This window comes from Camelus ferus, chromosome 12 (assembly GCF_009834535.1).
Source record: "Camelus ferus isolate YT-003-E chromosome 12, BCGSAC_Cfer_1.0, whole genome shotgun sequence".
Lineage (NCBI taxonomy): Eukaryota > Metazoa > Chordata > Mammalia > Artiodactyla > Camelidae > Camelus > Camelus ferus.
In genome coordinates, this window is record NC_045707.1 from 4791898 (window position 1) to 4815358 (window position 23461).

General features: G+C 52.6%; 1 protein-coding gene across 1 annotated transcript; it reads right to left on the reverse strand.

Annotated features, from left to right (window-relative positions):
- Window positions 1-1926: 1926 nt before the first annotated feature.
- RPS19BP1 (ribosomal protein S19 binding protein 1) lies at window positions 1927-5553 on the reverse strand. The gene is made up of 4 exons (XM_006175951.3): window positions 5399-5553; window positions 5105-5233; window positions 2885-2982; window positions 1927-2458 (listed from the first exon to the last, which is right to left on the reverse strand). The coding sequence occupies exons 1-4, from the start codon at window positions 5448-5450 to the stop codon at window positions 2321-2323; spliced, it is 417 nt and encodes a 138-aa protein (XP_006176013.1). The 5' UTR covers window positions 5451-5553; the 3' UTR covers window positions 1927-2320.
- Window positions 5554-23461: the final 17908 nt, after the last annotated feature.

The following is a 23461-nucleotide window of genomic DNA, read 5'->3' on the forward strand; positions in this document are numbered from 1 at the left end:
GGCCCCAGTGAGGTCCCACACGGCAGTCCTGCCCTCTCCTGCTTGGCCTCAGCCAACCCCTCCAGACTCATGGAGACCAGGGAGCGCAGATGGTGTGAGCAGACCACCCCCATAGAAGCCTCTCCTGTTGGTCCCCATGTGGGATCTTCAAGCTTCACTCAGTCCAGTGCACATGTCAGCTGCCCCAAACCCACGAGACACAAATGCTCCCAGTGCTTTACATCCACTCACTCGAGGAAGATCTTTTCCTTCTGGCCTTTTCAGTCCTGGCCTGAATGCAGCAACCCAGTGCCCTCTTATTTGGTTCCTGTCCCTTACTTTCTCAACAGATCTATCACCAGGTCCTGGGGCTCAGGGTCAGCGCCCTCATCCGTGACTCCTGCACCACCCCCCATGGTGGCACATCATTCCTCCTCTGGCACCAGCGCCGGGCCCCCTGCCGCCTTCTCACCGCCTGCACCCGAACTGTCCAGAGTGACTGTTAAATACAGGTTACTGAGTCCTACCACGACCCATGGACCAGACTCTCGGGGTGAATACTATCGTTAGTCATGCAAAGGGAGCCTGGACACGTAACCCCACTAGTGCTACTTGGCACAAATGTAACATAAGACCAGAAAACCCACAAGCAGAGAAGTACTGAACCCCTGCTTGCACTCTCCCCCAGGAGGGAGGCCCTGGCATTCCACTCCCAGGGAGGGGCAGGAACCAAGGGCCCTGGTCAGCCTGTTCTTCAGAGAAGCAAAATCCTGGTGAGCAAGAGTGAGCAGCTGAGCCTGCTCCTTGCTAAGCTGCTTAAGAGATGAGGGGAGCGAGTCTCCCAGGGTGCAAGTGTCTCCCTCCCCACTGCGGTCTCAGCAGGCGGGAGGGGGACGTAAGAACACCAGCCTCTCCCATCTCCGGAACAAGCCCATCTGAGGAAGGTGGGTCAATACTGGTTTGGAGCCGTGGCACCTCCTCTCCTGCCCACCTTCACCTCCTGGATGGCTGGTCTGCTTCCTACTCTCAGATGGAGGCCACCTGCAGACAGGACTGGCTCCAACAGCCTCAGGCAGTGGTCCCCTCCTGTCCCCGTTCAAGGTGGAAAGCTGGTTAATGACTAGGAACAGACTCCCTCTTCCCGGGTCTGGGTGCATGTTGGCTAAAACTCTTTCCTTTTGCACAAAAGAGCCCATGCGGGTGTGGGCACTCACTCCCTGCCAGAGACGCCAAAGTCCTCACCAGACAACGCCACGTCCTGAGGAGCCCTGTGAGGGTGCTAGGAGAGCCAGGCGGAGCTGCCTGAAGGCATCTGGGGCCCCACCCTCCACAGAAGGGCTTCCTGGGCTTTGAGGCCTTGTTGTCAACCCCGCCCTGAAGACCAACCTGGGCAGCACCACTCACTGGCTCGTGCATTTGTTCAGTGGGTCTGGCACTGGGCCCGCTGGGCGCGGTCCAGCCTCTGCCTTTTCACACTGGTGCAGCTCCAGCCCTGGCACCACCTCCTGCTCCGCACAGACCTGAGCATGAAACCCTGTTCCTTGAGGTCACCTCCAGAATGGCCCCACCAGCCCCCACCTTATGTGACAGAGAGAGGAGAAACAAGTGGCCTTTGACTCCCTGCCCCACCTGCTCCCAAGGGCACAAGCCTGGGGCAGTGGGCTGAGGCAGCAGCACCCCCTCCCTCAGACCCTGGTGTCCGTGTCCCTGGAACAAAGCCCCCAGCAGCTGCGGGCACTATTTTTGCCTCAAGAGCTGCCTTCTCAGCTGTGGCTGCCACCCCCAGGGGAGGAGGCCTGGGTGGTAGGTGGACGAACTGCTCTCTGGGTGGCGCCTGCGCTGGGGCCGGACAGGAAGACTTCAGACCCGGAGCTCTAAGATCCACTTCAGGAGGTGGGGGAAGGGAGGGAAGGATCCCTGGTGCCAGAGGAGATGGGCAACACCCTGTAAGTCAGAGCAGCACGCGCAGCTCCCAGGCCACATTTATTAGAATCCAGCAGCCCTCCTATCAGAAGTGAGATCCCTGAGGGCCCACTAACTGGCCCCTCCACAGCTAACAGCCCAGAGGGCCTACTTGGGCCAAAGCAGACAGAACAGTCAGTAATGTTCCTTTCCGGCAGGTAGATGGCACCCCCTGAGCCTGCAGGTATCAGCGCCGGTCAGTGAAGATCCTCCCCTGGGCTTTCAGCTCGCCAGCTCCATCCCAGCCTCCCCCAGACTGCACTCCCGAGCCATCCTGAGCCAGGCTGGCTGCACCATGCAGGGCAGGCTCCGGAGGCCAGCAGAGCTGAGAGCAGGAGGCTGGGCCCAAGGGCCCCTTCTGCTGTGCCCTCCTGGAAGCCTAGCTGCCAAAGTATTCCTGCTGGAACTTCTGGAAGTCCTCCTCGGTGAACACGGTGCCCTCGGCCTTCTTCTTCTTCTTCTTAGTCTTGGTCACAGGCCGGTCACAGGCCTTGCGGCCCCGGTTCTGGCGCACAATCTGGGGGCATGTGGGAGTCAGGAGCCCTGGGGTGGTGACTCCTAGCACATGAGGGACCGCCACTTGGAGCCACACACCTGGCACAGCTGACCAAGTGCTGCCCTCTCACACTGTCCTGGGCAGCAGGACACATCATTTCCACTTACAGAGGAGGCCAGCAGGAGGTACCCACAGGGGCCACAAGGGAGTAAGGCCAGGCCCAGACTCCCACCTTCCCGCCCCCCGCCCCTGCTCGACCCAGCTCTGCTCTCGGCCCCCCCCGGGAGAGCCTCTCACAGTCCAGCAGTGTAGTCCAGCTCCTAGGAGCCTGTAGGGTGGCTCAGCTTCCACCCTCTGCTCAGGACTGAGACTCCCACAGGTCCCAGGAACAGCCTCAGCAGCCCCCTCCCAACCCTGTTCCTTCCCACAGCTCAACCCCTGACAAACCTGCTGGGTGACAGATTCAGCCACTGTGCTCCTTGCACTGGTCATAAACCTCAGGTTTACGTCAAGGTAACCCCGACGCTCTCGCTTCTGGAACTCAGCTGTGGGTGGTAGGCAGGGTGGCATCATTTCAGATTCACCCCCTGGAAGCCTTCCAGGTCCCATCCTGACATTTCCCCACTCCACCCATACCCTCCAAAGGCCCCATCGAAGCCCCATCGTTCCTTCTGAAGATTACTGCAACAGCCCGGGCTCTTCTGTCAAAACCACACTCTACAAGATCCTGCTCAAAGTCTCCCTTGGTTCCAGTTGCTCAAGTGATTTATTCAACCCATACATCCTGAGCACTTATTCGGTATGAGGCACTGTTCTTGATGCCAGAGCACACAGCCGGAAACAGAACAGACAAACTTCTGCCCTTAAGGAAGTTACACTCCATAGGAAAAGGGATGGTAAACGAGAAAAACTGTATTTTAGAAGGTAATGGTTTTATGGAGAAAAAGAGACTAGTAAACAGAAATGAGAAATGCTAGGGAGCAGGGTTGCAATTCTAAATAGAAGGGCCTGAGAAGGCCTTGCTGAATTGAGTTCTGAGCAAAGACTGGAAGGAGAGAGTGTGCCCAGGTTGGGGAAGAGCATTCTGTATAGAGGGAATGGCCAGTGCAAAGGCTCTGAAGCAGAAGTGTGATTAATGTGCTTGAAGAAAAGAAAATGGCTGGGATGGGGAGGGGACAGCCCTAGGAGACAAAGCTGGTAGGGGAGCAGATCATGTGGGGCCTTGTGAAGCAACGTAAGAATGCAGAACTCAGGCTTTCACCGAGTCCGATGGGAGCCACTAAGGATTTGGGGTAGAGGAGAGTCAGGTCTGACTTAGGATTTTACAGGTCACTTTGGCTGTAGTGGTGAGAAAAAGATTACAGGGGTGGAGATAGGGGGCCAGTTAGGAGGCATCTGCAATAATCCAGGCAAGAGGTGATGAAGCTCAGACCAAGGCGGCAGCCACAGAAGTGGTCCTTAGATTGGCCACCTAAGCTCGAGAGTCCTTGCACTCATCAGTAATGTGCCAAGACAGGCAGTGGGAGGACGGCTGGAATGGAGGGGTGGCCCCTGGCATCAGATGTTCCTGCTCCACACCAGCATCCCTGGTGCTCAGCCAAGTCCCACTTTCCTGCCTCCACACTTTGCTCATGCTGTTTCCTCCTTGGAATTCACAGACTTTTAACAAATACTCAAACACCTTTTATGTACCTGGCCCTGGGGATTCAAAGACACACTGGGAGCTCACCAAGTCCTGTCACATGTCAATATCCCACCATTTTGCCCACAGCTGCTCCCCTTCAAGTCCATACATCTTGTCAAGTGGCACCATGTCCCCCAACATGCTCTGTTAGAAACTGGGCTCCAGTCTCGCTGACTCCCTCTTCCTTCACCCTCACAGCCACCAATGCTCTCTCCTCAGCGCATCTTCCACTCACACCATTCTCTTCTTATCTCTGCACCATCACCACTGCCCAGGCCACAGCACCTCCTACTTGAATAGAGTAAGTGACAACAGGGCTCTGGAGACACACTGCCTGGTTTCTACCTGTACCATCTGCTCGCTTCTGTATCTGTAAAATGAGGGTAATGATAGTACCGACCTCCCAGGGTTGCTGCGAGGAATTAAATGAACGAACATTTGTATGAGGCTTAGAACAGTACCAGGCACAAGGAGTATTAATTTTATTAAATGCTCTGTCTCTGACCCTTGTTCACTATATGTCCCCTTTACCAGGCTTCTTTCAAATTTTCAAAAGCAATAAAATTTCTGACTCCGCATATGCCGTTCTCTCTAGAGTACTCTTTCCCTAGCTCACTCTTATACTTCCTTCAGGTCTGGGCTTAAGTGTTGCTTCCTCAGAGAAGCCTAATTTGGCTTTTTATTTTAGGTCCCTCTAAGAACATCACAGTTTTACTGCATAGACCTCATTACACTTCGCAACTATACGCTGATTTCAACTCTTTGATGATTCTCTTCCCACTAGGACTGTAGACCTTGAAGGCCGGGACGATGTGATTCGTTCACCTCCGTGTTCCCAGGGCGCTGCTCCGTGCCCGTCGCACAGTAGGTATTCTAGAAATGCCTGGCGAATGTTTCAAACCCTGACTCAAGCGCTGCCTCCTCCAGGGCACTGCCCTCAACCCCCGGAGCAGCAAGCACATCCAGCCCCTTCCCGAGCTCACCTAGGGCCGACTTGGGCACCTTTCCCTTGGCCGAGTTCCTTAGTTTCTGGCCCTGGGTCGCCTTCGCCTTCCGGGTCCGCTTCATTGGAGCCGCGCTGGGCTTGGTCTGGCTTGGCGCAACCCCGGGGGCTGTAGGGGAAAAGAGAGAGGATCGGACCAGGTTGGAGGGCTATCAGGGTTCCCATCTCACCAAGGCTAAGCCAGGCCTGGATCGTTCCGCACCCTCCTGACTCCTGTCCCCGGCCCTGCCACCTTCCCTCCAGGGTTGGACGTCCCTGGGCAGGGCCTCCTTACCCTCGGGCATCCCCAGCAGCTCCAAACCCCGCCGGAGCAAGGCCGCCGACATTGCTGCGTTTAGCCCCGCCCACGCGCCTCAACTACTTCCGCCTTGGCCGCCCTTGTTGTCTCGGCGGAAACCCGAGCGAAAATGAAAGGTTCCGCCGTCGGCGGGCGGAAGTGCCCACGTTCCTTAGAACGCCTGTGTTAGGTTTACCACTGGGAGGAAAGGGGGCGGGATGTGGAGGCGGGGCCAACGCGCCGAAGGTCGCATTTGTCGTCCAATCACAAGCCAACCAACCAACCCTTTGCGAGCCAAGCCCTCGCCTTCTCCCGGAAGCCGTCCACCACTAGTCCAGCTTCGTAGGTCAAGCCTCTAGGGTCTGGCCGCTCGGTGGTGGGCGAGGCCGGGGGCACGGTGGAGTGTCAGTAGTCTCAATTTTTACGAAAAAGGAGAATGTATTTTTTGAAGTATTTTTTTCATGTTCTTCAATCAGAGCAACGTATCGCACAGATCGAGTTTGACATGAAAACCCAGCTGTCTTCCATGAAGCCAGACATTAAAGATACTTGCAAAAATGCAAAACAGTATCAGTGTTGTCCCACTAGTCTGTTTTGTTTTGGAAAATACAACTATTTTCATTAAAATATGTCACTAATGTTAATATGTGAGCTTCTTATTATTATTTAAAATGGATTAATAAATATTTTTAAACATTCTCTGTTTTAGTTTCTAACGGTAACTGTCGTTAGATATTTACACAGACAGAAGTTCTTTGGGATCCTGAATTTTCTAAGAGTAAAGAGGTTCTTAGAACGAATAGTTTGAGAACTTCTGATCTGGATATTAGTACCCTGGTACAGAGGAATGCTGTCTTGTTCACTGCCCCATCTGCAGCTCCTAGCCTGGTACCTGGCATGCGGAAGGCACTCAATAAATGAGTGGTGAATGATGAGGAACTACTGAATTCTCCAGGCAAACATGTTCTAAGGTCCTTCTGTATATCTGACACTGTAAAGTGTAGAATATGGAGATGACTCACTTGGTCCTTTGTGAATGAACCTCACTAATCTTCATCAGCTAGTCCAGGAGGGAGATAAACACCTAAACAGACATTAATAATAACAAACACAATGTCAAAGTGCTGTTTTAAAGGTTTACATTTGTTAACAGACATATCACTCCCTGCCCCTGACTCTGACGTATGAACTTCCCGATTTACGGATGAGGAAACGGGGACACAGAGAGACCAAGGAGCCTGTCCAGGTACACAGGTGGTGTCAGAGCTGGGAATAGAGGCAGACAGCCCTGCCTGAGCATCCATGTACTGCTCTCCTGTGCCAGCCACCCAGGAGAGTACTGCTGAGGCCCTGAGTAGGGCCTGTCAAGCCATGGAGGTCAGGAGGCCCCTGTAGGAGAAGAGCAGCTGGGCCAAGGTGGGAAGAAAGTGTCCCAGGCAAGAGGACTCCATAGTGAGGGCAGATCCCTTGGGGACAAGAGTGACCCCAGAGGAGCAAGGGGGACAGGATAGTTTCTCTGGCGGCAGTCTCCATGGAATTGCCCTGAGGGCTGTGTGGTGCCTGGAGCCCAGAGAAGTCAGCTCTTTTTCCTTGCTTCTGAAATGGCCAGATTGCTTTCTTATTTCTTTTATTCGATTTCTTTTTATTATAATCGTTTATTTTTTATTGACTATTCCCTACCCACTCCCCCCTGTAAACTCTACAAAGGCAGGGATCGTTGCTTTGTTCCCTGTTACATCTCTAGCGCCTCCAACAGTACTTGGCATATAGTAAGGACTCTGTAAATGCACGAATCAGACGGATGAAGGCAGAGATGTCCAGGTGGTCGTGGGATGTGTGAGTCTGCCCCTCAGGAGGGCAAAGGACCAAGCTCGACCATACCCCCTTTCTGTGAATCTGGGATGTATTCCAATATCCTAGCTAAGCAGGGGGATTCCGGCTTCGTTTTCAGCTCTCCGGACGCTGGTAGGGCCAGATGGCCACTAGGTGGCGCCGCAGGACAGCTTTCTCGCAGGGCGCGGCTCAACCATCCCGGTCCACCGCAGTCTAGTTGGGGGTCCGGGTAGGAGTGTGGGATCAAGATGTCCTTCGGCGTCAGCCGGCTCTTGGTGGCCAACATTGCTCTGGCTCTGGCTTCCTGCTGCCCCTGCCCCGCAGCCTTCCGGGCTAGACAGTCTTCCTGGGCTTGACCTGGAGGAGTGTGTGAAGTTGAGGCAGAGTCACCAGGCTGGGCATCCGGGTGGGGAGGGGAGGAGGCCCTCTTCCGGAAAAGTGTGCAAAGGACAGCTGGTCACTCACTGTTAGGAGGCTGTGCGACCCTCGGCAACCCCTTAACAGACAGTGCCTCAATTTCCCCATCTGTTAAATGGGCTTAGTTCCCTAATAAAGAGTGTATGAGGAGCCAGTAAGTTAATACCGGTAAGGAACTGGGTAGGTCAGCACCCAGCAACTGTTCATGGCCGATATTACAGACATGTCCACTCCACTCTGAGCAAGAGCAAGAATGAGGTGCTCACATTTGGACACCTAAGAAATGTCAGGCCTCCCCTGGACTCCTGATGGGACAGGCTCAGGGATGGCAGCTCCCTCCTGCTCTGTCCCTGTCTCTGGGGCGAGGCTGGGGTTATAAAGTCTCACAAGCGGGTTTCTGTCCTGGTTGCCTGACGTCTAGGTGAGCTGTTTACTGATCTCAGCCTGTTTCCTCATCTGCAGGTGGAAGTGCTGGGCTCCCGCACTCCCCTCGGTGCCCCTCAGTGCCCCTCAGTGCCTGCTCAGCCACACAGAAGCAGCATCACGGTGAGGTTAACTCCTCCCTATCTCTGTTGCCCGCGTGCCCCATCCATGTCTCTTTCTTGGCCTTTCTGGAACCAGATTAACCTCACCAGGCCTTGGGGGTGGGGGTGGGGAGGGCTGAGGCTCAGAGGGAAGTGGGGTCTTCTGCAAGGTCACATGGCACTTCAAGAGCAGAGTGAGGACTAGAACCTGGGTCTCTGAGTCCTGAGCAAGAGTGTGGTGAGTGTGAGTGAGCGTGAGTGTGTGCATGGCCTTTCTGAATTGTGTGTTGGAGGGGGCATCTGGGGTCTTGTAACTTGCTTTTTCTTTTCTCTCCCCATCTTTCTGTGGCTCTTAATCTTATCCTTATCTCTGACTGTTGTCTCTCCGTGTCTCTGCCTTCTCTCTCCTCTCTCTGTCTCTGAGTCCTCTCTCTTTCTCTTCCTCAATCAACACCCCTGTCTCCCTCGCCACCACCCAAAGCTCCTGGCTTCTCTCCACCTTCAAACTGAAAATCTAGATGGAATTTCCAATTGCCTCTTCCCACTGGCAATTGCGAGTCTCTTTATGTCCAATGTCTCTCTTCCCTCCGCCGCCTGGCCCTGCATTACTGCTGAGGTCTCTCTTGCTTGCCCTCCTCCAACTCCTGCCATCGGCGGCTTTGAAGTGCGTTCACAAGAGCGCTCAAGAGAAAATCCATTTCTGCACTGTCTGGTTCTAAATGGATGGGGAGTGGGCTCCTTTAGGCCTCTGGTCTCATCTCCTCCTCTCTCAGGCTCCCTGGAGCTTTCTTTTCTAAAAGGTGATGCTCGTGTCTCCATCTTATTTCCTCCTGACCAGGCTGTCGCCAGGCAATCACTCCTCATTTCCTCCTGGGTGGGGAAGGGGGCCGTGGAGCAGAGGGAGGTGTTGGGGGATGGGTGGGGTGGAGGGGTGGTGGTGGGAAGGGAAAATAGCCCAGGGGACTGGGGCTGACACAGATGCTCTGGGCTCCAAAGCCTAGGCTCACACAGCTGTGTGCCCAAAAACAAGCCACCTTCTTTCTCTGGACCTGTTTCCTCCTCTGTGAATTGGGCTTTGAGAAATATTGTCTCGCCCTCCTCCCAGGACTGAGATTGGTGGAGGCTCAGAGCTCCTGGCTCCTGGGTCCTGAGGTCTGGAGGAAGCACAGGTTCTGGAGCCAGGCTGTATAGGTTCCAATTCTGGCTTTTTTATTCACTAGCTGTGTGACCTTGGGCAAGTTGCGTAACCTCTCTGTGCCTTGGTTTCCTCATCAGCAAGTTGATTATAATAATGGTCCCTACCTCGTAGGGTGGCTGTGAGGATTGAGTGTGAAGTGCTTGGAATAGCACGCTGGGCACAGGATAAGCGCTGTGTGTTTGCAAATAAATGATTGCCATGTGGGCCAGCCGTGTGCTCTTGGGACCTGTGCCTGCATCTGTGCGCGTAAGCTTGCATGTGTATGTAGCTGCTGGGACCCCCGCTCTTGTGATCAGCACACAGGGAGAGTAACGCTCAAGAGCCTGGAGCCAGCAGATCTGTGTTCAAATGCAGCCTTTGCCACTTACCAGTGCAGGGACCTGGGGAGGTTATATGGCCTCTCTAAGCTTTGTAAGGGGATTCGTGGGGGCTGGCGGTGTCTCCCCTAGGGATCTGTCATGGGAGGAGGGTGCAGTAGGAGGTTGCAGAGAATGTCCACAGCACCAGGCCTGGCACTTAATCATCTGTTCACTCAGCAAACACTAGGAGCCATGTTGTGTACAGGAGGGTGGATTCAGGGTGAACCAGGGGCTCCGTCCAGGGCTGGTGGTGCTCAAACATTCATGTTACACTCTCAGCAAGTGTGAGCCTCTTTTGCTCTTAAGGCCTGTGTTTGTGACTCCAGGGTTTGTGGGGTTCAGGGTGGCACCCACAGACAGGCCCCAGGGACAGCAGCCCGTCTTGGGAGGGAGAGGTCCAGGCAGAGGCTGAGTGGCTTCTTTTCAATGATTTGAAAAGATAAAATTGTTGGCATGACTGATTTTAAGAACTTAATAAAGTTACAGGAAGAATCTACTACAAATTCTCCACAGTGATCTAGGGTCAGATAGTGACTCTGGGTAGGCGTCAGAGGTGGGGTCTTTTTAATGGCTCCACCCTGACCAGCCAAAGACACAGCTCTGCCCTAAATTGCTGTGTGACCTCGGTACATCCCTTCCCTCTTGGGCCTCAGTTCCCCCTGGGGTCAAATGGGAGGGGTCCCCCAGCCCTGACAGGCCCCCAGGGCCACTGAGATGTCAAGAGGTTACAGGGAGAGGAAAGGTGAGCTTGGAAGAGCCAGGGGAGGGCTTGGGGGCTCTCAGTAAGCTAGCACACCTCTTCCCAACCAACTCGTACTCTGAGACTCACCAACGTGGTGGGGTCAGATGGGGGGTCCTTAGGCAGAGCAGACTCGGGGGGCTCGTAATCACTGTGAGATCTGGAGTAAGTCCCTTCTCTGGTCGGGGCCTCAGGGTCCCCATCTGGCCAGGGAGGATGGACACTAGGGTTATGGAGGTAGAGAAAGTGTCAGCATAGGGCTCCTCAAGGGGCAGAGGATGAGGAGTGGGAGGGCTTCTGGCTCCCAAGGGGAAGGGGAGGGTTCAGTTCCTTCCAGCCTCAGCTTTTAAATTCTAATTACATCTCCATTAAAATGCAAATTTCCAACAAACACCCGGAATGGAGGCTCTGTTGTCATGGCAACTGAAGTCTGAGGTGGGGAGAAGGGAGCTGGTCTCCATCTCCTGAACCTTCCTGACCACGCTGAGGCCTGCCTAGGAACCTCCCTTCTCCCCTTCTCAGAACTCCGAGCATCTCATCAACAGCTTGGGGGTCCCCTGCCCTGAGGCTGGGTCTTCAGGGGAAGACAGCTGGGTAACTTTGCTGAAATCATTTTCCTTCTTGGCCTCAATTTCTCCATCTGCGAATTGGGGAAAATTTTTATAGGCCTCTCTTGCAGGTTTATCCTGGAGATTCAGTGAATTAATGTGCAGGACATCAGGGAAGGGGGATCTGCCCTCCAGGTGCAGTTTCAAGGTATTTGATGAAGCCATGGCCTGGACCCCTCCCCATGTGGAATCAAGGTGTCTCTTGCCTTGGAGTTCTAGCCTCTGCTCCATCCCTGGGCTAAGAGCCAAAAGGTGGTATGAGAGGGACCTTCAAATCCTTTGTAGTCTCAGTCCTGCAGGTTGAATCTTCCCTTACACTAACACTGTAGCCATTTGACTTTATGGTCTTCTTTCCTTGCAAGGGGGATATGGATGTCTAAAAAATGGTGGGGGGGGTCTTTTTGCCCCCAGGTGATCTGAAAACAGGGAGGATAAAGAGAAAGAACTTCGATAAGGAAAAGAGCTGACAAAAGGAGCAGGAAGGGATGAATATATGGAGGAAGAAGTTGTTTCCCTTTTTGCCTCTGCTTCTAGGAAGCTCAGATTGAATAGCATTATTATTGTATTACAGTGATAACTGTAACTGATTACATTATTATATTACATGACTATATTATTCAACTGTAGTAAGTGTCCCTTTCAGCTTTCAAGTATATCTAGCTCACTCCTTTTCCCTAAATGACTTCTAATCTTTTATTTCACTTTTTAAGAAATCCTCTTTAGAAATAGCTAAGAGTATAAATTATAAATTAACAATTATGACAGAGAGAAAAAGAATGAGCTTGGACTGTTCTGTGCCAACCTTTCAGACTCTAAACTTCCTGGTGATTGTGGCCTTATGCTAAGTGGTAGAAGGGGAAGACGGGGGTGGGGATGGGGTGGGGGGATGGAGGGTGGAGGGTGAGGGGTAGGGAGGGTGGAGTTGTGGGGAGTGATGGCTGTAAATGCGTCTGATGATTGATTTTAAGTTCCTAATGCTAAGCTAGTAAGATTGTATCCCCGCAAGTGAGGCTCAAGGGGCTGGTCTTGAAGGGGCCAGATATTGAACAAGACGGGAGCTCAGTTCTTAGAAGAGGCCAGAGAAGGTGCATTAACTCCCTTACCAACCATGACGAGACAGTGTTGGTGTTTACACCACCTTCCCTACCTCTACCGCTGCTTCCTTTGCAATTGGGCGGGGTCAGAAAATGAGTTCTGGCTGATGGAGTGTTGGTGGACCGGATGGTGCCACTCTGGGCCTGGCCTGGCTCTTGAAAGCATCCCTTGCAATCTCCAGCTCATTTTCCTTGCTACCATGACCTTGGTACAATATATTGTGGATGGCAGAGGACTGTCCAGTCGGACTGTGATGCATTTAAGCAATAAAATATTGTTGTTATATTTTTTATAGCTCTGAGATTGCAGGATATATTTGTTGCCCCAGCATAGTCTATCACCTCCTGACTAATATACCTATACTAATATACCTCCCTGTTACCCTCCTGACAGTCCCCCAGGAGGTCAGGCTGGGATGACCTGTGTCACGTGAAGTTTGTGCACAGAGGCAGAACGAGGAAGAGCAGGCTTTGTCATGGCTTCAGGGTCCTGAGTCTGCTCGGTGGTAAACCCTGGTCCCCTGAGGGCTCAAGCTTCAAGAAAGCAGAGGACCAAGAAGCCTGGAGCTGGGACTTGAGGGGTATGGGTGGACTGAGACTTCGGCCAGGCCCCAGGGGCTTTCTCAGCCACAGAAAAGGAAACCCCTGAGATGGCTTAGAGGGGGCACTTAGAGAGGAACAAGGGTCAGAGGCTGGCGTTCTCATCCTGCTCACGTCCTTGCTGGCAGCCCAGGACAGTCAGCCCCCCTTGGGCCTCCTTTGCCAACCTGTGAAAAGAGAAAGTGTGAAATGTCTGAATCTCTTCACCCCACACAGGTGGAGCTGAGGGTGCAGGGGACAGGGGCTGGGCGGGTGGTAGGGACTTCTCTGGACCCCAGAATCCTTAACTAGATGTGTCCGGAGAGGCTGCCTCCCAGTGAGAAGCCTGGAACCAAGAGTCAGGATGTGGCTGGAAGGGAATCGCAGGATCTCCCAGGAGGGAGTGGAGTTAGAGATTTGCACCAATAACTCCACCCAGGACCCCCAAAAGGGGACAGTCCATTCCATCCCACCCCAACAGGTCCAACCCAGCCAAAACTCCCCAGGGGTCTGCCTTTGCCCGCCCTGTGCTAGGCTTTGGAGACACAGAGAAGAATCTCTGTCCCCACCACCATCAAGGAGTCTTGGGGGGAAGATGGGTGGCAGTGCCCCTTGACTGAGGAGGAGGGGACAGGAGGGAGGGAGCATCTGTCCAAGGCCTTGTTACCCTGAGGGCAGGACTGGCTACCTATCTGGATCCCAGTGCAAAATAAAAATTCAAGGCCCCTTGTTCCAAAACTGTTGAGATGGTGAGCTGAGAGCAGAGCATTAAACCAAGTATGAGGCCCTTGTGAACACGGGGACGGGGGGGGGGGTGAGGTGGTGGGGGAGGGAAGCCCTGTGTGACTGCACATGTCGCACCCCAGGGCCGTTGCCCTGTCCAAGGGCACCGGTTGCCTGGAAGGGTTTTCAGCTTGGGCTTTTTCTAAGGCATCACCCTCCACACCTCACCTCACCCCAGCACAGAAACCAGACGCCTGCTTAAGGTCCTGGCTGGAACCAGGGGCCAGAGACTCACCCTGCCGGTGCCTAGGTTGACTCACCTGCAAAATAAAAAGAATAACACCCACCTCCAAGGGTTGTGAAGCAAAAGCTTGTGAAGCCTTGGGATGGGGCAGTAAAGATCCGCAGGTGGACCACCCTGGGGCCTCCAAATGACAAGACCGCCATCCCCGCTCCCCGGCCTGCGCCCCGGCCTGCTGTTCACACCACAGCACTTAACTGCTTTCTGACCACCTTGTGTTTTCCTTCCACTTCTTATCCTTGTTGGTTGTCTGTCTTCTCCATCATGACCTGAGGACCGCAGGGTTTCTATCTATCTTCTTTCCCCCGTGTCTTTTGATTGGAGCTTTTAGTCTATTTACATTTAAATTAACTATTGATAGGTGTGCACTTACTGCCATTTTGTTAATTGTTTCTGGTTGTTTTTGTTGTTCTCGGTCCTTTTCCCCTTCTCTTGCTCTCTTCCCTTGTGATCTGATGACTTTCGTGTTCTGTTTGTCTTCCTTTCTCTTTATATTTTTTTGTGTATCTGTTATCAGGTTTTGGTTTGTGGTTGCCATGAGGTTTTTATATGACATCCTATGTATATAATGGTCTATTTTAAGGAGATGGTCGCTCAAGTTTGAGTGTGTTCTAAGAGCGCTACGTTTTTACCACCCCCCATTTTATGTTTTTGACGTCATATATTTTACATCTTTTTATTTTGTGTATCCTTTAACTCATTATTGTAGATATAGACAATTTCGCTGCTTTTTCTTTTAACCTTCATACAAACTATGTAGGTAGTTGCTTCACTACCTTTACTATGCCTTACTGTGAGATTTTTTCTTTCATAATTTTTGTATTTCTTGTTATGGGCTTTTCTGTTTAAAGGAATCCCTTTAACATTTCTTGTCAGGTCGGCTTAGTAGTGATGACCTCCTTCAGCTTTTGCTTGCCTGGGAAATGCTTTGTATCTTGTTCTTAGCTGTAGCTGCAGAGCCCCGAATGGTGCCTGGCAGATGTTTGTTGAATGAATTAATGAGTGTCAAGCCATTTATTAGGTAAAACATATGTACTGAGCACCTACTATGTGCCAGGGGCTGTCTGAGGATTCAGTGTGAGGGAGGTTGAGGCAGGAAGTGCAGGATGGGAGCAGGGTGACAGTGTGACTGTGAGATGGTAAAGCCTGGAGGGGTGTGTGGGATGCAGATGGTGTCCACTGACTCCAGGATGGGGACATACAGGGGAAGGCTTGGTCGGGAGGAGGGAGCATTTGTTAGTTGTGTGGATGTAACCTGTCATGGGGAGCTCACCCCTTAGTGGGCAGCCTATTCCCTGGCAGGATGGCCTTCAGTCTTGGGAAGTTCTCCCTGAACCTGGGGTAAAGTCAGCCCCAGGTGTCCACAGTGTCTGTCAGCTTCTGTGCTGGAGATCATGTCTCTGGAATTGCCCAGGGGGAGGCAAAGCCCTGTCTGAGGATGGTGCACCTTGGTAACCCCTCTCTAGGAGGGAGTTCTGGATGACCACCCCTTGCTGAGGCCCTGACTTGGTGGACACTGGCAGGAGAGGTCCCCAGAGGGTCCTGGCAGCTCGACTCAACCCCTCTCCTGAGAAACGGGTACAAGGAGGCTGGTGAGTCCACCAGCCCTTGGCTGAGCCACCCCAAGCCACGCAGTTCATCGCGAGCTCAGACCTCTCTCCAGGGCCCCAGACTCACATCTCCGTGGCCTCCTGGGCGTGGCCTCAGTCTTGGATGTGGCACAAACCTCCAGCCTCAACTTGCCCAAAACGGAGCTTACTTTACTCACCCACACCTTCTTCTCTCCTTTGTCTCTCTCTAGACAGAAATCCGGGTGCCACTCTCCCCTTTTCCTTCACCCCACATGAGGGGAGTCACTGTCTCTGGCATGACTCTGGAGCTGGCTGCCTGGTTCAAATCCTAGCTCCACCATCTATGGGCTTTGTGACCTTGGGCAGATAACTCAGTCTCTGTGCTTTGGTTTCCTCATCATAAATTGTGCCTAACAGTACTGTCAATCCTGTAGCTTGTTGTGAGGATGAAATGAAAACGTTCTAAGTGCCTTATGGACGTAGCTATCGTGTTTTTGGTGCCCACCCATTTACAGAGCACTTTCCCAGTTAATGTTGTGTGACATAGGTGTCATGCTTAATCTGTGGTATAAGTGCCAGAACTATTTGACAAACGTGGAAATTGAGGTTCCCACCTACTCAGTGCAGTGGAGAGGCTGGGACCGGGAGTGGGGGTCAGACCTGGGTGTGAGATTAAGTTAGGTCATTTCCTGTGTGTCTTTGGGAGATGCCCTCTCCCGTCTGAGCCTGTTTCCTGAACTTTAGAGTGAGGATTATAAGCCTTACTTTGCAGGACTCTTACAAACCCACTCCTTTTCCAGCTGCATGACTTTTAGCTAGGTTACTCACCTCTCAGTGCCTCAGTTTCCTCATCCATAAAATGGGAGTGACAATCTTAGCATCTACCTCCTAGAGCTGATGTGAAGGTTAAATGAAGCAATGTGTGGAAGTGCTTAGAACAGTGCCTAACACATAATAAAGACTGTATCAGTGTCTGTCATTATTATTAGTTGATAACATTTACACATAGGCACAAGATTTCCCATATACTTCCAAGAGGTTCATCTCTGGAGAGTCAGCATCCTTGGATTAGACATCCCCTGGGATTCCTTGTCAGAGATGTGGCGGGGGTGTGTTAGAGACCCCTGTGGAGGTGGAGCTTGTGGGTGGGGGCTTCAAACCAGAAAGAACACTTTTGAGTCCTGGTCGTTCCTCTTACCTACTTCATGGCCTTGGGCAAGTCATCTCCTCTCTTTTGAGCCTGTTTCACCTTTTGCTGGTAATATTGTGAAGTATAAGTTAGGTCAGATACAATGCCTGGCAAGAGAAGACCCTCAAGAAATGATCGCAGTGATTCTGATGCCCGGCACAGGGCAGGTTATCCACAACAATTTCCTGGCCGTGTGTGTGAGTGCTGTGTCTTTTAAAATACCAGGGAGGGGGGCTGTTCCTAATGTCCCTTGCTTACTCTCCCAGCTGCCTCCCCACGCTCTGCCAGCACCCTGCTTTTTCCACAGTTCAAGTCTGGTGGAGGGGTTCCCTGCAGGGAAAGTAGGGGGCACACACAGTCCCAAAGGAAAATGGAACTATGGCCTCTCTCCTTTCCCTGAAATAGGAGAGGAAATCCTCCCTCCCTCTCGGGAACTACTGAGCATTTCCTCTGACTCCAGTTCAAAGCTCCGCAGAGACCTGAATGAATTAAAGATGTAATTAAATTAGGTATCATTCATTATTCGAAGGCTGGGATTCTTTGGCAGGTGGGGTGGTGGAGGAGAGGGGGCGGGGCCATCATTCTGCCGGGGGAGAGGCATGTGTTTGGCCAATCTGGGGCCCAGGGACCTGGGAAAGAGAGCCGGCCCCCTCCCCATCTGCTCCCACTCAGAAAGGCCTCCCTACAGCCTCAAGATAGTCGGGATGCCCACTATCTCCTTGGACAAGCTTGCACCAAAGCCCTTTCTCTCTCAGCCTGATTTCTCATCTGCAAAATGAGGCAAAGCAAGGAGGGAGGACTGTATTAAACAGCTTTTAAGGTTGCTTTAGGAAGTAAGTTTTTATCTAAGAACTTGGAGATCTTTCCCTTTGAACACCTGCAACACTCTCCTTGCTGGAGGAGTCATTTTGCACCACCCCCCCCCCCAATCCTAGGGAATTTAGTCAAGCATTTCTTTGGCTCAGTTCACTCATCTAAAAGGAAGGGAAACTCAGTGAATGGGTATGACAGGTTCTGTGCTGGCTGCTGGGGATACTGAGATGAGTGTGACACTTCTTACCCTGCAGTGTCCAGTGGGGGAGACAGAGAAGCTGGGCCTGGAAGGAGAAAAAGGGGGAAGGAAGGCACTCCAGGTGGGGGGCACAGCATGTGCAAAGGCCTGGCGGCATGAGACAGTGTAGGGATGGGGCAAGTGTAACTGGAGCATGGAGGGGGGCAGGTGTGTGCCAGGGAACGAGGCTCCTGGGCCTGGTGTGTGATGGGGAAAGGGGGGGGAGGTTAGCACTCTTCTGCATTCTCAGAGGAAAACAAAAATTTTCGAAACTGTCAGATATATGATAGAACTGTCAAAAGTACATGAAACAGCCACGTACCCTGGGAAACGGAAGTCGCGACTCTGTTTGTTCTGTGACAGTGTGAAAACTCACAACCTTTTCATCAAGATGGGTAATAAAAACACAGGAAAACTAGAAGCATTTTTGTTCAAGTCTGCTGAGGACGTTACTCCCAGCCTGCCCAGTTTCCGCCCTCCGGCCTGGATTCGTTTATGCATGTCAACGGTTGCCCAGATTTGCAGACATCTCACTCTGCTTTGGTTCCTCGACTTGTCAGCCATATTCACTGTGGTGTTCTTGGTCACTGTGGATATTTGAAAATGATGTCAAGGGAGAAATTGCTCTCTCTCTCCCTGGAAATCTTTGGCTGGGGACACCTCTCTCACAATCTCTGTCCTCTGTCTCCTTCTCCCCCTTCCTTCCCTCCATGACCTCTTCCCTCAACCCTAGTGAACTGCTGGGAGATGTCTGGGTGGGAATGGACACTGTCCAGGTTGGGGAGAGGCGATGGAGAGGTTCAGCACCACGGACAGAGACACAAGCCAGGAACTATAGGAGATGATTCTGCAGGCTCATGACTGCTGCTTGGGTTGCCTTGAATGCCAGCTCAGGAGGTCTGGGCGCAGGGAGCTGGGTTAGGGGCTGATGATGTCAGAGGAGCTCCCCATGAGTCCAGAGGTGATTTTGCCAATGGAACTTTCTTTCTCCTTTTGTTCCCAAGACCCTCAGTCACTGCCCCCTACCCTCACCTGCCCGTTTCATTTCTTCCTTGCTCGGCAGGTCTTGGTTCATGCTCTTTATCCCTACACCTTCCACTTTCCCTTCTCCAGTCCCCAGCCTGCCTGCCCCTGGGCACTCAGTGCCACCACTCAGGCCCTCACTCCTGTCTCATGCAGGAGTTTCTGGCCTGGCAGTCACAGGAGGCTCTAGTGTGGCTCATCTGTATGCATGTTGTGTGACCTTGGGCAAGTGTCACCCCCTCCCACCTGACCTCCTGGCATCAGAAAGGGGTGGTTTGGACTATGTTATTTCTGAGCTTGGAGCCAAGCCCCATGGTCAGCTCCTGACAGCCAGTATCCTGGTAAGGAGAGCCAGAGCAAGGGCAGGATGTGTGCTGGTGGCTGCAGGAGTGTGAGGCAGGGGCTCTGAGCGTGTGTATCTGTGTGTGTGTGCTGGGGAGGGGAGGCGAGGGCGGAGGAAGAACGCAGAGGAGCTGCTGGACCAGAACAGAAGAACCCCTTAGCCTGTATATTTAGCTCATCGAGGTATATAAACAGAAACCTGGAGCCAACCCAACGCTCCCCCCGAGCGTGAGTCATCTGCGCTGCTGCAGCTAAAGTTAGGCTCCAATCACAGTCTCCCCCCCTCTCTCTTTCCTTCTTCATTCTCTGTCCCCTTACTGCCTTCTTGTCTCCTTATCTTTTCTCCCCATCTTTCTCTTCTCCTCTCCTATCTTTCTCCCTAAATCTCTCTCCTCTTGGATGCTCTAAACCCTCTCTCTCCCTGATCTGCCCCTTTCCTCTCTCTCTCCCCCTAGATTTTCCCATCTTCCTTCTCCTCTTTCTTGTTCCTTTTCCTCTTGACTTGTCTTTGACTTGACTATGTCTTTCTCCCTTTTGAGTGCATTTGAGAGAGGGTATTTTTGCTTTTGTGTTTGTGTTTCTGTGAACCTAATAACACTCAAGTGGCTGTGTATACTTGAGAGGGAGTGTGAATCTGTGTGAGTTTGTGTCTTGCTGTGAGGTGTGTTTAATAAAAATTCTATTTGGGTGTACGTGTGAGGCTGTCTGTGGTGTTTGTGGGTCTGAGTGTGTACACACAGGAGTGTGTGATTGTGTGTCAGTGTCTGTGTGTTTTTTCTTCTTTGGGGGTGCAGCTCTATGCCCTGGAAGTGAAAGCAGTGGAGAACCCTTCCCTAGTTTTACCCAGAGGTTTGGAGTGTAGGGGAACTGCCAGGCCCCTAAAGACTGGGAGCAGGGTGGCCATAGGCTCCAGACTATCTAGAGAATGGACACAGGCTTGGCTTTTGGGCTCTATTCCTTTCTGCTGTGTGACCTTGGGCCAGTCTGTTAGCCTCTCTGGTCCTTGCTTCTGCATCTGCCAGAGGAACATGATGACACTGCCCACCTTGCAAGGCTAGAGGTGAGCAGCAAGGGAATTCATGGGTGTAGAGGTGGTGAGGATACGCTGGTCACCGGAACACTGGAGAACTTTCCTTCAGGTGTATGCTTTTCTGCCTCAGTGGGCTGGCTCATTCTGCTTCCATAACTATGTATTTATAATTTGATGTTCAACCAGAATTGGAGGCTGGATCCCCCCCACTGGAAGTGTCCCCCTATCTTAATTTGTGGGTGGCCATTCTCACCTTTAAGGCGTATCCTGAAAGCCGCTCTCTGCAGGAAGTCTCCTGGGTCTCTGCTGAAGATGTGCCTCTGCATCCCCCATCCCTCTGTGGCCCCTCTCACACCTGCATCATGGTCCGTGTCTTTGCCCTCAATGGAGGGATTCCTAGAAAGATTTTACGAAAGGGACCATGTGTGCCCTGGGGATGGTGTGGGAGAGTGGAAGATGAGAGATAGATGGGAGGGACTGAGATAAAGTGGGGCAGCTTGAGCCCCAGGCTCTGCTCCACTTCACCAGAGGGAGAAGTGTCTCGGCCCTCAGCTGGGTAGGGGGCCCAGATGTCAGGGGCCATTTGCATCAGGGACTAAGGGATCTGCTGAGAAAGCATCAGTCCTCTGGCCCTAGAGCGTGTGGAGACGGATGAGCAATGCTCCCTCCCGGTCTAGTCACTACACAACAGCCAGGGTGATCTTTTAGGGTCTGAGTCACATCATGTCCCTGACTACCTCACTTAAAGTGACCCCACCATCCTCAGTGTCCATCTGTCTCCACTGCTTTATTTTTCTCTAGAGGCTGATCATATCTGATGTACTATGTATTTCATGTATTCATTTTGTGTATTTTCTGACTTGCCCACTACAGTATAAGCTCTGTGAGGGTAAGGACTTCGTCTTGTTCACTGCTGTACCCCAGGGCCTAGAACTGTGCCTAGCACCTAGCTGGGGCTCAGAGAGGAGCTGCTGAAGAGACAAAGCTGCTCCGTCACACCTCCTGTGTGATAATCATTCATTCAGCCATTCACTCATTCAGCAAGCCTCTGCCACCTGCTCTATGCCCAGCTCTGCCCTTCTTTGCAGGGGTCCAGTCTGGCAAGGGCAGGACAGAGTGCAAGGCCATCAAGACAGGGTTGGGGTGAGGAGTGAGGGGCCTCTGAGTCGGTCTGGTGTGATGGGCAGAGAAAACTGAGCTGGGCTTGAGGATGGGGAGGCACTCTCTAAGTGGAGACATTTGATTGTGGCTTTTCATACCCTTCCCCCTACCCCCCAAGACCAAGGCCAAACAGAGGGCAGGACTGGGGACGATTCTCCAAAATCTAGAGTTGGCACAGGCATAGAGCTAGCCCCAGGACTCGGGAGCTGGGCTCCATGAGTCTTCCCGGGATGGGGTGGGGGTGATGCTGGTTCCAGTTTTTAAAAAGATGAGAACCTTAAAAGAAAGGAGGAATTTGGCCACCCTGGGAGGCCAAGGAGCTGCTCCCTTGAATATCCATCCTGAGCTACTGTGGGTCCCAAGGTTGCCGGGCAGAAGCCAGCCTGGGCAAGCTTCTCCAGCCCAGGGCCCCGCTCCCACCCGCACAGCCCCCAGTCATCCCTCCTTGAGGGCGACATTGAAGGTGGCTTCCTGGAGGCCTGACTGCAGGGGTGCCAGCCTTTGTCCAGCCAAGGATAAAGGGAAGAGTTGCCTGCCCTATTATTCTTTCTGCAAGCAGCAGGAGGGGCAGAGAGATAAAGGCAGTGAGACTGAGAGCGTGTGTGCCGCCAGTCGCAGACTGCTGGGGAATTAACCAGTCCTGTCCATTTGCCCCCAGACTGGATTCTTCAAGCCCCAGCCCGGAAGGTTCTAGGGCATTAAAGGCTTCTTTTGGCTGTAAGTCAGGTGCCCCCCACCTGGCAGGAAACTGGGGGTCCTGAGATCTGTCCCCTCTCCCTCTGCCCTTCTCCAGCCAGTTCCTGGGCAGGTGGGAGACGGGTCTCTACGCTCTGTCTCTCTCTCTCACACATACACACACTCTCACACACTCACTATGGCATAGAATCCTGATTCTGCCACTCGTTAGCTGTGTGACCCTGGGCAATTTACTTAATTTCTCTGGATTCTGGTTCTCCCATCTGTAAAATGAGCTTCATGATCCTGCTCACCTGCTGCCAGGGTTAAGTGGGTGAATAGAGGAGATGGGCACATTTCCGGGGGAGGGAGCCCTGCTCCTTAGCTGGGTGAGACTCTGGACCCCCACCCACACAGTCAGGGCAGGATTCCTGTGGCTGCAGCGACTCTGGAGGGCTGCCAGTGCCCTCCTGGGCCCCTCTGGCTCTGACCTTTGCTTCCGCAAGCTTAGTCCTGTTGGGGGATGGACTGGCTGGCCTGCCCAGGGCTGGCCTCATGCACATCAGCTCCGAGGGGGATTCATCCCTTTCTTCACATCCCCACATGGAAAGCCCCACTCTCACAAGGCATCTAGCAACTTTCCTGGGGGCTTGTGGGGAGAGACGACTGGAGCCTCCCTTCTGGGGGCTCCCTCTCCCTGTGACCCCACCTCCTCATCTTCTCTCCTCTCCCTTCACTCTCTACTCTCTTCCCTTCGAAATTTCCAGTTCTTCTCCCTTTCCCAGTCCAGCCACAACCCTCCAGAGGGCTCTGGGTCCACCTTGGCCTCTCTGGATCCATCACGCGCCGGCCCCACGACATTTGGGAGGCCCAGTATTTGGCCTATCTTTCCTCGGCACCTGACTCCAAATCCTCTCCCTGTTTCACCCACAGTCAGAATTTCTGGACCTTTCCATCCTTTATCATTTCCTTCAGCCCTGGCACAGGCCTGGTACCCAGTAGATGCCTAATAAAAGCTCTTGGATTGTTGAAGTTCATTTTCTGCCATTGATTTTCTCCTATCCCTAGCTCCTATCCTGGTGGGCTGCTCCCAGGGCCTGGTTCTTAGGCATCCAGGGTACTGCTTGGGCTAAGAGCAGTCCCCCTCTATGCCCTGGGGGACTGTGCTCTAAAGGGGCACAGGGCGGCCAGTGTGAGGGTATCTCAGGCCATCCCCTCCCTGCGCTAGTAGATGGGGTCACTCTGCCAGTTTGGAATCCTAGAAACCTTGACTCTTCGTTTTTGAATCTTAGAATCCAGAATCGTACTTAAGAGTACAGAGTCTGGAGCCCGTACCCGGGAATTCAAATACTAGCTCTGCCATATATTAGCTGTGTGACCTTGAGCAAGTAACCTAACTTCTCTCTGCCAATGGTTGCTCATCTGTAAAATAGTAGTGACAATTTACAAGCCTGTGGAAAGGATCAAATGCATTAATATTTGTCAAGGGCTTAGACCAGGGCCTGGCGCAGATAAACACTCTGTAAGTGTTTGAGAAATAAATTAGCGTGAATTTTGAGGATATTGGAATCTTTATTTCTGTGCTCTTAGGATCTTTAGGTCTGGAAAAGACCTCATCTCGTGTCCTAGGGCAGGAATCCTGC

Coding starts and splice junctions, on each gene's coding strand:
- RPS19BP1 (XM_006175951.3), bottom strand. CDS start 5,450: ATGTCGGCGGCCTTGCTCCGGCGGGGTTTGGAGCTGCTGGGGATGCCC. Junction 2,983..5,104: donor GGTGCCCAAGTCGGCCCTAG/GTGAGCTCGGGA, acceptor TACCACCCACAG/CTGAGTTCCAGAAGCGAGAG. Junction 2,459..2,884: donor CTGAATCTGTCACCCAGCAG/GTTTGTCAGGGG, acceptor ACATGCCCCCAG/ATTGTGCGCCAGAACCGGGG.